Consider the following 15,650-nt stretch of genomic DNA (forward strand, 5'->3'; position numbering starts at 1 on the left):
TTGCAAGGTGTTTGTCCATTGGGACCGTTACCGTGTGTGTTTTTTACAAGCATTATGAGAATTCAAAGTCGCTTAGTGCAATGATCCAGACGTTCGAGGATATTAGGATGAAGCGACCATAGATAATGGAGGTTATACACTGACGCTTTCAGTGGAATAATACACATAGAGCACTGACAAACAGACTATCCCCTAAAAGTGAGCCATTTTCTGGCTTTGACTTAATACATGGCGGGCTTGAGGTACCTCACTATTTTTGTATTTGAAATACACATTAATTGTGCAAAAAAGACGATTGGGATTAGATTATTAAAAGGGTTCAATTCCCAAACTCCCAAGCAGTGCATCTATCCAATTTCAACATTTACATCAAAGAGAGTACGATTAGTGTAAATACGGAAAACAAAGATACGAGCCAACTAAGACACTCACTCGTGACACCAAGACTTGCGTTTCACTGTTTTATTTCATAACTTTACAACCAGATACCTCATTTGCCTAGGAACAGACTTGTTAACTGAATATAAGAATAACTAGTAGAGAGCCATTAGAAGGATTTGCACACGAATCTGGCAATTAAAGTGTTGTCCAAATGTCAATATAGTATATTTAAAAATCGACACTTCTAGTGACGTTTCTGTTCGGCATGCGTATAACTGCTTTGTAAAACTTTTTAACAAGACCTAGATCTAAGGCCACGAAGCTCCTTGTTAAATCGTACCCCTGTTGTAACACATACATGGAATATTTCTTTCCAAAATTGCGGGAAAATACTGTTTTAAAAGTGATTTAAATCGGAGTTTTTTCTTTGCAAACAAAAACAAGTCTACAGGCTTGTCCTATACTATAAAACTGCAGTGACGTAGATATGTTCAACACCTAGGTCGGTAGACATGAAGTCTTGGGCTCCAAGTTTGGGAAACCTCTTTCTGCATTCTCAGGAAAAAGCACACCAAGAAGAGTCTTCAACCTGAACAGAGGGGACAAAGTACATATTTTTTAAAATTGCTTGTACAATGCAGTTAACATAAACATGACAGAGGTGTTTCAAGTCAGGTGGAATCTCGGATTTGAGTAATTGTTTTGTGTATGACCATGACAAAGAAAATGTCCAGATAAATCTTCTTTGCGTGTTCTTTCTTTTTCTAATCTTTTCTTGTCTTAAGCCCGATTCAATGTTAAAAAAAATCATCTGTCATTGTCTGAATTCTATTGATTACCTAAATTACTTACACGTACGCTACAGGATACCACCGCTGGATTGGCACCATGTCGTTTTGGAAGTGAGGGGTCGAAGATTTCCACGGTGTATCTTCCGCTGTGGTGGCTTTTAGCTTGTGTGATGTCAAAAGAAAAGTAGGCATTTCTCTGACACCCATTTGTGCTCCGTGGTCCTCCTTTGATTGGAGTTCCGTCAAATTTCCTTGCTCTCAAAGTGATATTCACCTGGTGGTCAGCCTGATACGCAACACGAAACGTGTGTGACTCGCCGGAGATTAAACGTACGTCCTCTGGCTTCTCTGTGATTAGAGGATCTGAAATTATTGAGAGAAAAGATGATAGCGAAGAGTTTCACTTTTGCTTTGTACCTTTGGAAGCAAATTGAAATTATGTCGGTTGCATGTGGGAATTGACCCTTTTTGAACCGATGAACTTGCGAATATGACAAAATGCCATTCCCTCTGTATTCTGGCCAGTGACGGTACGAAACTCCTTACTTCGATCCGGTTTGGCGTGTGATTATTGAACTTATACATACCTTTCTCCACCTTTTCGATCAGCTTGCTATCAGGTATCCGCACTGGTTCTTTTACTACAATTGAGTCCATGGGCTCAGAACTTGTACCTCCCATTTTATCAAATTTGTTTAAGAAACAAAAAGTACTTTTTCGTTGATGCTCACGGATTCCCCTCTGACAAAAGTGGAATCACGACTGTCGGCAATGTTTATTTATATGCGCTTGCCGGGGATTGGGCCCGCCCATTCGGTTGTGGGTGCGCCGATTGTTCTGTCGGAGAAAAATAACCCCTGATCCCAATCATTGCTAACAGCACACAAGTCTGGAATTAATTAAATAAAAAAGAAAGGTCGCTCTAATTTTGTTATTCAAATTCGAGCTTGTGCCGTAGCACCGAACATTTAAATCAAATGTGTTTTATCTTAAACCCCTTATATACAAATGGTATCCCCACATAAGTGACATGTACTGAGTGAAATTAACGCATATTACTGCGCGGCACAACGGTTATGGGGAGTAATCAAGGGTACGAATTGTTTTTGTTATTACAAAAAAGTACTCCACTATAGAAAGTTCTACGCACAATATGTGTTCAAATAACACTTTGATCATAGTTTAAGAACCGAGGTGCCTCAAATAACTACATGTATTTGCATATCGTCTCTGATACAGCTACTCTCTTCCGACATTATGGAGGAGACTCGATAAGTCCTGATCGTGTGTGATACTTTTCAAAAATAAATGTAGACCTCATAGCACGAATGTGTCAACTGTTGTTTTAAATGCACTGTTTGTCATCAAGAGAACTTTAAATGCACTGTTTGAAATAAAAAAAATCCATCTTATGAATTAAGAGAACTGAAATCTATGATATAATTAATCTGCCGTTTTTCCATGTTGTGATACTTTCGTACATAGGACAAACATGTAATTCTTTGAGAGAGGGATCTGAGAGTTTTTAACAGGATTTTGGTTAACAGTAATAATGCGGGGGTGTTTTAGTTAGCATTGTGGTTTTCATGCACGTGCTTTCTATCATACTACATTTGTATTTCGACAACAGGCCTGTATTAAGCCCCACTTTTGGACTTGTTGTTGTGCCTGCCACATTAGTAATTACGTATAGCCTGCCACATTAGTAATTACGTATACCCGTGCATGCGTTTAAACCGCACTAATAAGGCGAATATAAAATGGCTGATAGTGACACCCCGACACCAGGCACGGGTCAGCAATCTGCGCGGGGAGCCACGGGGGACGTAGCGGCTGGCGGCCCGCTGCCGCTCCATAGCAAACCCGGGACGGCCTCGCATGCACGGGAACCATGCGAGAAAGACGATGGCATGATGGCCAAAAACCCACAGGTCATGGAAGATTATAGAAAAGGTAGAGTGTTTTCTGTACGGGTGAATTTGCAGTTGTGGTTGATTTTGAAAGGCTGACGATATTCTCTGATGGGTCTCTTAGACTTGGAAATGTCTCAGTAAGTCCAAGTGGTCGTTGAATACTCCAGGTACGAGGATTTTTCAGACTTTAGTCTGAAATCAGACATTCTAATACTCACAGCATATTCATGAAATGTAAACTTTTAGGGCCAACGTTCCCGGTTGCCGTTGCGGTTTTCTGGTCTTGATCTCTTAAAAAAATATGCACGCTCGTGCAGGGTTATAATTCGAAAACTGTCTTTCATACTTGTATCCACGTAATTACTGCGTGCATCCATTTGTGTTTGCCCTTGATACGAGATTATACATGTATATAAGTTATTAGATCAAACAAAGGATCAGTGGATACAGTTGTGATTTTATAAGCTTTCGTCTTGGAAAAAATACCTTCGTTGACTCCTGACATGTTGCTGAAGGCCTGTGCTGATTTTGTGGTCTACATACGCACTTGTGAGCAAGAAATGCCGGCAAGCTTCCTTCAAGTAATGATGAACAGACATATATGTGCTTTGGTATTGTTGTTTTGGATTGCAAGGTACACAAAAGTGTCTTTTTCTGGGATATTGTTGTCAGTTAATGGTCAGATATTCTTTTTTTGTGTCTATCCACTCGTTCAACACGGACTTCGGAGCCTTTCACGTAACACTTTTTCCGACAACTCAAAACCTGTAGCTTGTAATGTGAACGGTTGGGTGTATTTGCAATTAATGAGTTGGACATTAAATTCAATCATCTACCACTCAAACGATACTCGTTTTTACTACGTTAGGCACCAACCATCACAACTGATTTATTTTTTATTCCCAACCTAATCTCGCCATCCATTCATGTTGTTGTGCAGACATGTAACGTGTGTTGACCTTTCAACTTGACCCATTGATCTGGCACGTAGACTCCCATTTGTTTTCCTACTTGTGCATATGAATAGAAAGGTCATGTTTACTGCCCCCGTGCAAACTTGTCAAACGGGGCGCCCTTTACTTTTTTGGTTTTGCCATGCACAATTATGTATAGTTTGTGTTTTGCCTTGCGTGCCTTGCGTGCGTGTAGCATGCGTGTAGCATGCGTATAGCATAAGTTCTGTAATACGAAAACTGTAAGGTGCTTGTTCAGTGTGCCATTGCTGTAAGTTAGATTTTAAATTCGCTCATTACAGGGGTAAACTACACAATAAGTCCAGGCGTTCGAATGTAGAATGAATGTAGTCGAAGACTTTTAATGGAATGACGCACATACACTACTGACGACTGATCTCTAAATTAAAAGAGCCATTTTGGGGGCTTTTACTTAATACTAGGCGGGCTTGCCTTGAAGAGTTCTTTTACTAGTGAAGTCGATAAACTCTTAATATTTAGGGCTAAATTTGTTCAGTAACATATATTTGCAATACAAATTTATTTTGCAAATACAAACGACTGGGGTACAATATTGAAGGGTTCAATCCCCAACTTCCCAAGGCAGTGCATCTGACCAATTTGGACATTTACATGTATATCAAAGAAAGGTGCAATTAGTGTAACTATGGGAAAAGCAAGAAAGACAGCCACGTCACTCACTCATAACACAAAGATTTGCATGTCACTGTTATATTTCATAAGTTCCCAACCAGATACCTGATTGGCTTAGTAATTGTTCACTGAGTATTAGGATAATTTAAAAAAATGGTTGTACATCGAATGCCGTCAATTAAATTCGTGTCCAATATCAAAATAGTATATTAAAAATAACCATACTTCTAGTTACATATTTGTGTTTGGAATGGGTATAAGTGCTTTCTAATATGCTTTAACTGCATGTGTAAGAAAAGCCACTGAATTCCCTTATAAGATGAAACTGTTGTCGTGTGGGATATTTAGTCCCAAAAATACCTAAGACGACTCTTTTAAGCGTGTGGTTAAAAATCAGATTTTACAATTTATTTTGGCAGAACTTAACTCTTGGTTCCGAAGTAGCATTGCAAACAAAATAAGTCTACAGTCTTATCCTGTGCTCTAAAATTGCAGTGACGTAGTGATTTTCAACATCTGTTTCGATTGATAGACATGAAGATTGGGACTCCAAGTTTGAGAAACCTCTTTCTATGGCTCAGATAATGACGCACCCAGAGTCTTCAACCTGTACAAAGACAAAGGGACAAAGTATATTTAAAAGAAAATGTCATTTTTTTTATAGTAAATTTTGATTTGACAGGGGTGGTTAAGGTCATGTAGAATTTGAGAGTGGAGTCATGATGTTTTGTGTATGATAGACAAAATGCCCAGATGTGTCTTCTTTGCTTGTTCTTTCTTTTTCGATCCTTTTCGTTTCTTTAGCCTGCTGTATTGTTCACAAATCTCATCTTTCATTGTTTTATTTTTCTATCGATAACTTAACTACTTACACGTACGCTCCAGGTTACCACGACTGGATTGGCACCATGTCGTTCTGGAAGTGAGGGGTCGAAGATTTCCACGGTGTATCTTCCACTGTGATGGCTGCCTGCTTGTGTGATGTCGATTGCAAAGTAGGCATTTCTCTGACGCCCATTTATGCTCCGTGGGCTTCCTTTGAATTGAGTTTCGTCAAATTTTCTTGCTCTCAAAGTGATATTTACTGGGTTGTCAGCCTGATACGCAACATGAAACGTATGCTTCACGCCGGAGTCTAGAATTGCGTCTTCTGGCCGCTCTCTGATGAGAGGATCTGAAAAAATGGAGGGAAAAAATGATAGCTAAGAGTTTCACTTTTGCTTTGTACCTTTGGAAGCAAATTTACATTATGTCGGTTGCATGTGGGAATATTGACCCTTTTTGAATCGATGAACTTGCTAATATGACAAAATACCATTCCCTCTGTATTCTGGCCAGCGACGGTCCGAAACTCCTAACTTTGTTTCGGTTTTGTGTGTGATTATTGAACTTACATACCTCTCTCCGCCTTTTCGACCAGCCTATGATCAGGCATCCGCACTGGTTCTTTAATTACAATTGTTTCCATGGGCTCAGAACTTGCACCTCCCATTTTTAAAAAATTATTTTGAGAAACAAAAATAACTTTTTCGTTTAGCTTACGAATTCCCCTCCGACAAGAGTGGAATCACGATTGTCGACAAGGTTTATATGCGCTTGCAGATTCTAGGGATTGGGCCCGTCCATTCGGTTGTGGGTGCGCCAATTAACCGATTATTAACCCCAATCCCAATCATTTCTAAGTAATCGCACACAAGTCTGGAATTAATGAAATATGTATTCTACTTTTGTCATTCTTTTTACAATTTCGAGCTTATGCCAAGTAGAATGTAGTAGAACCGAACATTTAAATCAATTGAGTTTTATCTTGAACCCCATATATACAAATGGAATCAACTTCCTCTATCCCCACATAAGTGAAACATACCGAGAGGCTTTTATTGCCCACAGTTGTGTGTTAGCGCATATTACTCCGCGGCACAATTTTACGTAATTGGGAATACCCCAGTGTATGAATTTGCTCCACTATGAGAAAGTACTGCGCATAACACTGTGTGTGCAAATAACACTTTGATTAAGAAGTGTAAGAACCGAGCTGCCTTAAATACATCTTCGCATATCATCTCTGACAGAGCTATTTTCCTCTTCCGACATCAGTGGGAGAGACCCGATATGTCCTGATCTTTTCTGATCCTTATATAGACCTTACAGCACGAATATGCCAACTGTGGCTGTAAATGCACTGCCTGTCATCAACTGAACTGGGGAAAATCTATGACATAATTAATCTGCCGTTTATCCATGTTGTGATGTATTAAATACTCTCTTACATAGGACATGACTGTAGGCCTATACATGTATTTAATTCTTTGAGAGGGGAATCTGAGAGTTTTTAACAGGACTTTGGTTATCAGTAATATTGCGGGGGTGTTTTAGTTAGCATTTTGGTTTTCACTAACTCTAGGCCAGGAAGTGACACACATAGTACTGGTGTGACTTGCTCACTGTTCCCATGCATGTACTTTCTATCAGACTACATTTATATTTTGACAACAGGCCTGTATTAAGCCCCATTTGGACGTGTAGTTGTGCCTGCTACATTCTTTTACGTACACCAGTGCAGGCGTTTTAACCGTACTTAGTTTTAAGGCGAATACAACATGGCTGATAGTGATACCCCTACACCAGGCACGGGTCAGCAAGCTGGGCGGGGAGCCACGGGGGACGCGGCTGGCGGCCCGCTGCCGCTCCGTAGCAAACCCGGGACGGCTTCGCGTGCACGGGAACCGTGCGAGAAAGACGATGGCATGATGGTCAAGAACCCGCAGGTCATGGAAGATTTTAAAAAAGGTAGAGTGTTCTGTGTGATAGACGTTTTCAGCAGTGGTGGTTAAAAGTGAAAGCCTGACGATTATCGTTCACTGATAGTGATAGGGCTACGCAGACTTCAAGTTTTTAACAGCCTATAGTACAGTACATGCAAATGACTCCAGTATACACATGTAGCTCTAGCGCTTAGAACTTTCTTTAACAGTTGTCCGCCCTTGTGGTTTTCTGGACTTGATCACTGATGGTGGCACTTACACCCCCTGGACTCTGAAATTTCACAAGTCGATTTCATAGTTGCTTTCTTTTACATCGTGCATCAATTGTGTTTGTCCTTGATAGTTGATACTATAGTCATTCAAGAAACTGCACGATCAAACACAGGATCAGTGGATAGAGTCGTTATATAGTTTGTATTTTATTACGTATTGAGATTTAACTTTATCGACTCTGACATGTTGCTGGTTCTGTGGTCTACATCATTATGCACATGCATGTGAGCAAGAAGTGCCAGTTGGCTGTCAAGTAATGAACCGACATATTGCTTTGGTATTGTTGTTTTGGACAGAACTTGAAGATACAACATGTGTGTGTTACTGAGATATTGTTGTCTATCCACTGTTGTCTATTTTTATGTCTATCCACTGGTTCAACACGGGAATCGGAGCCTTTCACTCAACACTTTTGTACAAATCAAAACATGCAGCCTATTTACTTAGTATATAGGAGCATATAAGTCAAATACATGTATTAAATTGCATACAATTTAATGTGGAATATGTGGATCCAACATGTACTAAATACATGTCTACTGTAGATCTGCCCCTCAAACGACACTCATTTCTACTACTTTAGACACCAATCATCACAACTGGTTTATTTTATGCCCAACCGAACCACGCCATCCATCCATGTTGTTGTGCAAAGACATGTAACGTGTGTTGACCTTTCAACTTGACCTATTGATCCGGCACGTAGGCGCCCATCGTCGAGCCTATTGTTGTTCTACTTTGCATAATTATGAATGGAAAGGTCATGTTTACCGCCCCGCACCAACTGGTTGAATGGGGCGCTCTGTACGTTTTTAGGTTGTGTCGCTCTTTCTGCGTTTTCTCCCACATGTTGAATAAGCGACATCGTGTTAGGCCAATCAAAACAAAACAAAAAAAGAATTGAGCAGGCGGGCAATTTCCCCATTTTTCTAAGGTTTCGAAGATGGCAACAAGCTACTGCTCATACTCGCGCTACCTCTGCTTCTGTGTGTTTGTCTTTAGTGGTACATGACTTTTAATAAAAGGGACCGTGGCCAGACTTTTCAAGTAAACATTCACGTGAACTGCAACCAGTCTAATGTCATTAGGAAACCATTAGCATATTGGTGGATCAGTGGATTAATTGCATTGATTTCTCTCACAAGCAGTTCGAGAGTTCAGAGTCGTTCAGTGTCATGGTACAGAACAAATTCAGGAGTTCGAGTATACATCAGGATATTCAAAGACGGTGTTATAGTAGTATTTTTATTGGAGTGCCGCACACATAATACTGACGACTGAACTTTGAACATGAAAAGATGCATTTTCTGGCTTAACTCAATACATGGCGGGCTGTCACTAATAGATCTGCAACAACATGGTACTATTTTAGGTCAAACTTCTTCAGTAACATGTACAGTATTTGCAAAACAACTTTGAAGGGTATTATTCCCAATCTCCCAATAAGTGCATCTGATCAACTTGAACATTTATATCTATTTAAAGTACGATGAGTGTAAATATGTAAATACAAAAAATGACAGCCAGGTCACGTACTCATGACACCAAGATCCAAGATTTGCATGTCACTGTTTTATTTCATAAGTTCCAAATCGGACAGGGCATTGGCCTATAGAAACAGATGTATGAATTGGTGACTGAATATAAGGATAATTAAGAAAATAACTAGGACGTCAATTAGAGTATTGTCCAAAAATCGAAATATTATATTGTAAGTGCTTCTTGTGACATTGCTCTGTTCGGCAAGGAAATACATGTAATAAGTACTTTGTAAAATTTTTTAAACTGTTATGAAATGTCTTAAAATGCTTCTTTAAAACTTTCTTATCTATGAGTGCATAAGAATACGTGCCATAAATACAGAATAGTTGCGGATTTCTACCGTGTAATGTTGTTAGAAACCTTAAACCTTGGGGGAGTCAGGTTGGCGTAGCGGTACTTTCCTCGCCTTCCACCGCTGTGACCCGGGTTCGAATCCCGCCTGGGCCAATATGTGGATTGGGTTTTCAGTTCCTGCCTGATTCCGTGGGTTTTCCCCAGAATATTTTTCTGGGCTTTTCCTCCCACCTCTAAAACTGTAACTTCTTCTCATTGTCTTCTCTCCACAGGTTTCTTCGGGCTTGCGAGCTACAGTGCCTAGGGCGCTTTTGAGGAATCCTTGGTTTCATTACCAAAAATGATTAATAATAATAATAATAATAATAATAAACGAAGCCTTAATCCATAACATCAAACAAAAATATTACTAACAAATTATACTTTATAGCTTATCGCATAGTTTACAACTGAAAGTATTCATTTAAATTATTGAAATCATCTGAATCATTCTGAATTTAGAAGCAAATTAGTGGTCTCTGCCTCTGGTTGCTGAAGTCCTCACAAAAAGACGAACCGCCCCCAAGTCAGAGAACCTGTAGGAAAGAACAAATTGCATGTGTAAGAATATCATCAGATTTTTGGCACTTCGGTTTGGATATGGCAGGTAGGATGGCCAAGATCAGTGTAGATAATAGAGGATAGGCGCTATTTGTAATGATTGCTTTATTTACTTAGTATGTATTTAAGAAATTTCCCGAAATATTGTTTTTGTTTTATGTTCATTCTTCTTCAACCTTACATTGTTTCTTTAGTAGTATTTATGCATCAATTCTACTTTCATCGCTGGGGTAGATGTTATTTTTTTAAAATCTATAACATAATTGCGTACTTGTACGATCCAAGATGCCTCCGCCGGATTGGCACCAGATCGAAGTGGAAGACGGGGGTCCCAGATTTGCACGGTGTATGTTCCGTTGTGCAAACTAGGTTGTGCTTGCACTATGTCGAAAGAGAAGTAAGAAACATTTGGACGATTTGCTTTTAGTGGGCTTCCTTTGAATGGGGTTCCGTCGAATTTCTTGGCGCTCAAAGCGATAACCACTTCGTGGTTAGCCTGATACGCAAGATCAAACGTACGTGTCTTGCCGTGCTTTAGCAATATGTTCTCTGGCCTCGATGTGATGAGAGGATCTGAAATTATTGAGGGAAAAACGTGATAGCTAGGATCGGCATTTTACTTTGCTTGTATATCATTGGAAACAATTGCAAAACATCAGTTGCATGTGGGATGGACCCCCCTTTTGAACTGATGACGAGCAAAGATGACAAAATATGCCCCATTCTGGCCAGCGATACGATTTCCAAAATACTCCAACTTGGTTTCTGGGTTTGGCTTAATAATGATTGAACTTACATACCGCTCTCTGCCTTTTCGACCAGCCGAAACCAGGGTATCGGTTTGGGCGGGTTCACAAGGATGCGATCCATAGGCTCAGCACCTCCACCGGCCATTGTTTTAATTTTTATACAAAAAAATTAAATTTGATTATACACTCGTTCGTTGATACTAACGATTTCCCCCTTTGTTGAGAGTGGAAACACGAATACCGACAGTGTTTATATGCGCCTGCAGGTTCGGGCCCGTCCATTCGGTTGTGGGTGTGCTTGTTCAGTTGGAGAAAATTAATCCCCGATTCCAATCCGAACAACTTACCTGTCTGGAATGAATGACATGCTAACCAGGAGCTCCCTTTTTACAGTTCAGAGACTGTGCCAAGTAGAATTTAGTAAACTATTCTCAAGAGGGAATATTCTGAAGATTGATTTAAAATTTAGTAGTACCGAAAACTTAATCAGTTTTGTTGTAAACCCCATACATGTCAATGGAATGAACTTATTCCAACGTTAGTGAAGCGTACAGAGGGGCTTTTATACCGCCCACAGTTCTGTTATTGTAGCGTGTATTACTCCGCGGCACAAGGGTATGAAATTTGCTTTCATTATAATATGATTGTTCATCTTTAGAGAGAAATGCGCATGGATTGTGTGTCCACTGTAAAAGAAGATTACAACCGAGGTGCCTTAAATAACTCTGTGCATATCGTCTAACACAAAGCTATACTCTCTTGCTCCGGCATCAAAATTGGAGAGATTTTGTGTTCTGAACTTCTGTGGTGCTTTCCCAAAATAAATGACCCCACAATACGAATGTGCAAACTGTAGCTTCAAATGCACTGCCTGTCATCAACTGAAATCTATGACTTACTATGCCTTTTACTATCCATAAAAACATGGTCGACCATGGCTTCATGATACGATATATGTGCTTCTTGGGGAGAGAAGGATCGGAGAGTTATCCGTAACTGGATTTTGGTTAGGATAATGCGGGGGTGCTGTGGTTTTCACTAACTCAGGTCAGGAAGTGACACACATAGTACTGGTGTATCTAGATCACTGTTCCCGTGTACTCTCTTTGCAAGCTGTTTCCACCACATGCCTGTATAACACCTCATAGGGACTCGTACTTTTGCCTTATACATTATTTCGTATACACTTGTTGGTGTTTTAATTGCTCTTTAAATGGCTGATAGTTACACTCCAATACCGGGCACGGATCAGCAAGCTGGGCGGGAAGCCACAGGGGACGTAGTGGCTGGCGGCCCGCTGCCGCTCCATAGCAAACCCGGGACGGCTTCGCGTGCACGGGAACCGTGCGAGAAGGACGACGGCATGATGGTCAAAAACCCACAGGTCATGGAAGACTATAAAAAAGGTAGAGATTTCAGTATGGACGAATGAATCATGGCAGTTTTCAGCACAATCAGCAGTGGTGGTTATAAAGTAAAAGCCTGACGATATCGTTCTCTGATAGGGCTACTAAGACTAAGTTTCCAATCTACCCCTGCAATACATGCAAATGGCTGCCACTTTGCACGCATAGGATGCTCCTGAGTTGTAAAGTTCTGGCACGTAACAGTTGTCTGTCGCTGCGGTTTTCTGGAGTTAATCACATGAGGCAATACCGCCTCCTTGTCCCTTAAATTTCTGAAGTTGAGGTTCTGGTTTGAATATAGTATTTCATAGTTGCTTTCTTTTAGATTCTGCGTGCATCCATCCATTTGTGGTGGTCTTTGACAATAATTCAAGAAACTGTGAGACACAGCCTCAGTGGATAGAGAGTTGTTAGTTTATTACGTCTTGAGAAATACCTTTATTGACTCTGACATGTTGCTGAAGTCATGTGCTGATTTTGTGGTCTACATATTCACATGCATGTGAGCAAGAGGTGCCGCCAAGCTGTCGAGTAATAATTGCCGACAAATTTGCTTTGGTATTGTTGTTTTGGATATTGTATGGTCAGATATTCATTTTTGTGTCTATCCACTTGTTCAACACGGAAAACGGAGCCTTTCACTCAACACTTTCTCGACAAATCAAAACCCATAGCTTATATTAAGAGAATGTATGAGTCCGACATGAAATTATATGGCAAATGTGGAATGTTTGAATCCAACATGGACTAAAATATATGTCCTAGTAGATCTGCCTTTCAAACGACACTCATTTCTACTAAGTTAGACACCAATCACCGCAATTGGTTTATTTTCATTCCTAACCTAATCTCGCCATCCATCCATGTTGTTGTGCACAGACATGTACGTGTGTTGACCTTTCAACTTGACGTATTGATCCGACACGTAGGCGCCCATTGTCGAGCCAATATTGATCTCCTACTTGTGCATAATTATGAATGGAAAGGTCATGTGTACCGCCTTCACACCTACTGGCCAAATGGGGGCGCCTTGCACCTTTTTCGGTTGTGCTATGCAAGTCCTGAATTGTTTTTACCATTCTGCTTTCCTATACGTACTAAAATGCGATATTTTAAATGAAGATTATTCTTTCTGTATGGTCTTGATTGATTGGTAGATGTCTTGAATTTGTATGCCACTAAGTGTATTGTTTTTCTGTGTTTCATCCTTGATTTATATTTATCCACTATACTTACAAAAATCTTGATAGAACGAGCTGTCACTTTTGCCAGTGTTCCAAAAGTGTCAGTTTGTTTCGGAGATAAGCATCATGACACACAAAACGATTTCTAATTGCATTGGTGATCTCTGATCGATCTATACTCGTTTGAAGTTTAATGATACTACTATTTTATATAAATTGTTCGTTAATGTCCCACTTCATTCTTCTTCTTCCTTTGGCTCCACAGCGGTTGAGAAAAAGAAGAAACGTGAGCAAGCCGCCGCTGAGGGCGGTAATCAAGACGATACCGGCAGTAGTACGTCTGGGGACAAGGTTGAGGGCAAGGCGCCTGCTAAACCATAGATGTCACCTGCACCACCTCCTTCCTACAGGTGCCTTATGCTTTACACGAAGGTGACCCTGCTGATGCAATACCTTTATACTGAATTGGAGGTGCTACATAATAATAAGGTGCCAACCTTTTACTGCCTTACACTAGTTATACTATTAAATTACTTTATGGTATATTTTTATATTCTTATGGAAGCACATCCTATAAGTGATTTCTATTAGCGTTGTAAACAACGCATCGATTTCGTTAAGCTTCAAACCATACGGTTATGTTTACCTTTTTTGCAATGTGAAAAACCGAAGAAGCCAAGTGGGTGCTTGTCTAAGGTGTCAGTTTTGTTTCTAAAAACATTGTTACATTATTAGCTATTTTTTTCGAACAATAATAGGTAAAATACATTTTTAAATTGTATTGTATACGTTGATTACTCAATTGTTTCTTCATGATTTTCTTTTCAATTGGCTGATCAACTCATCGTTGCCATTACCAAATGTTTTATGAGGCTTTCTACCTTTTCAAAATGACAACGATAACAATGACGATTTAAGCCATATCTTGATAGGCACACTTCCAAATCATGTTCGGTAAATGAACAGCCCAAGATGCACTCGGCTAGAATTTAAAACAAACTTTTCCTTGAATTTTGTTGGAATTTCCACGACATCAAATTTGAAAACTGCGAATATAAAGGCATGCTGATTGGTTGGGCCACAGGTTACTCATGAAATATTCATTAAGATGGAGGGTGGGAGGAGTGCAGTGACAGGATTATAGTGTTGCATTTTTCTATGCAAATACAGTAATATGCAAATAAGACTATTTTAAGCAATTTTTAGCCTATTATTAAGCCACTGAGACTTGATACTGGGTTTCAACACCACTGCCGAAAGTCCACGTTGTAGCTGTATTAAAATGTCCCATGTTAGATTCCACCCGGAATCCGGGTCAGAGTTGATCTCACAAATTTCTGGATCAAAATGTCAGTTTTTCGTGAAAATCTGACACTTTCCGGGTCAAAATGACATAAGTGTGTGTCAAAATGACATAAGTGTGTGTCAAAATGACATTTGTGTGTGTCAAAATGACATTTGTGGGTGTGTCACAATGACATTTGTGTGTGTCAAAATTACTCTTTTCCGGGTCAATGGCCCAGAGAAGTGTCGTTTGACCCAGAAGAGTGTCGGGGCTGTCGGGTGAAATTTGACCCGGATGTGGGTCAAATCTGACGCGTGATATCTTTCTTTAGAGTGCATTGAAGCATGTAGTTGTCCATTCCTCCTTTGTGTTTAAGCCTAAGGATTTATGTCAAACAAAAATGTGTTTACCTACGAGGGGAATAGTAACAACAGCACATTTGCAATAAGCACTGCCTTTAAGTGTCCTGTAGAACCATTTTACCGACGGAATGACTGTTTTTTCCACGCACCAAACCACACGGTGAACCGCCTTGAGAATAGTACAGATGCCTTTCAAAATATTCCGTTAGAACCTTCTATTATACATATAATGGGGAACAAATCCATTTGCATGATTAAATCGAATCGAGAACGGAACAAATGGATCGTCAGTCGTATTGTAAAAGAATTGATACTGTATTTTAATTCAATTCAATTCAAACTCTCATTTATTTTCATACCAAAATGAGAATTACAAGAATTACAAGCAGAACACACGATTAAGTACATAAATCATTTTAGTTCTTTGTATATCGTTTTATTAATTTCAAAATAAAATTTGAGTTGATTGCATATACTTTGCTATATTTCAACATTGAT

At 39.7% G+C, this 15,650-nt stretch overlaps 2 protein-coding genes across 3 annotated transcripts; one reads left to right on the top strand and one right to left on the bottom strand.

Annotated features, from left to right (window-relative positions):
* Positions 1-507: 507 nt before the first annotated feature.
* On the bottom strand, positions 508-1,939 carry LOC119723362. The gene is made up of 3 exons (XM_038193962.1): positions 1,760-1,939; positions 1,234-1,535; positions 508-970 (listed from the first exon to the last, which is right to left on the bottom strand). Exons 1-3 carry the CDS (start codon positions 1,851-1,853, stop codon positions 938-940), a joined length of 429 nt encoding a protein of 142 aa, XP_038049890.1. The 5' UTR covers positions 1,854-1,939; the 3' UTR covers positions 508-937.
* A 1,033-nt stretch (positions 1,940-2,972) lies between these two features.
* LOC119723369 lies at positions 2,973-15,643 on the top strand. Of its 2 annotated transcripts, none has more exons than XR_005270541.1 (2): positions 2,973-3,125; positions 13,771-15,643. XR_005270541.1 is itself a non-coding variant. In XM_038193971.1 (2 exons), exons 1-2 carry the CDS (start codon positions 7,293-7,295, stop codon positions 13,884-13,886), a joined length of 306 nt encoding a protein of 101 aa, XP_038049899.1. In that variant the 5' UTR covers positions 6,835-7,292; the 3' UTR covers positions 13,887-15,643. The 2 variants fall into 2 exon arrangements, 1 of the variants encoding a protein (XP_038049899.1); XM_038193971.1 differs by lacking the exon at positions 2,973-3,125 and adding an exon at positions 6,835-7,482.
* The last annotated feature ends 7 nt before the right edge of the window (positions 15,644-15,650 follow it).

Source organism: Patiria miniata, unplaced genomic scaffold (assembly GCF_015706575.1).
Source record: "Patiria miniata isolate m_02_andy unplaced genomic scaffold, ASM1570657v1 HiC_scaffold_17, whole genome shotgun sequence".
NCBI lineage: Eukaryota > Metazoa > Echinodermata > Asteroidea > Valvatida > Asterinidae > Patiria > Patiria miniata.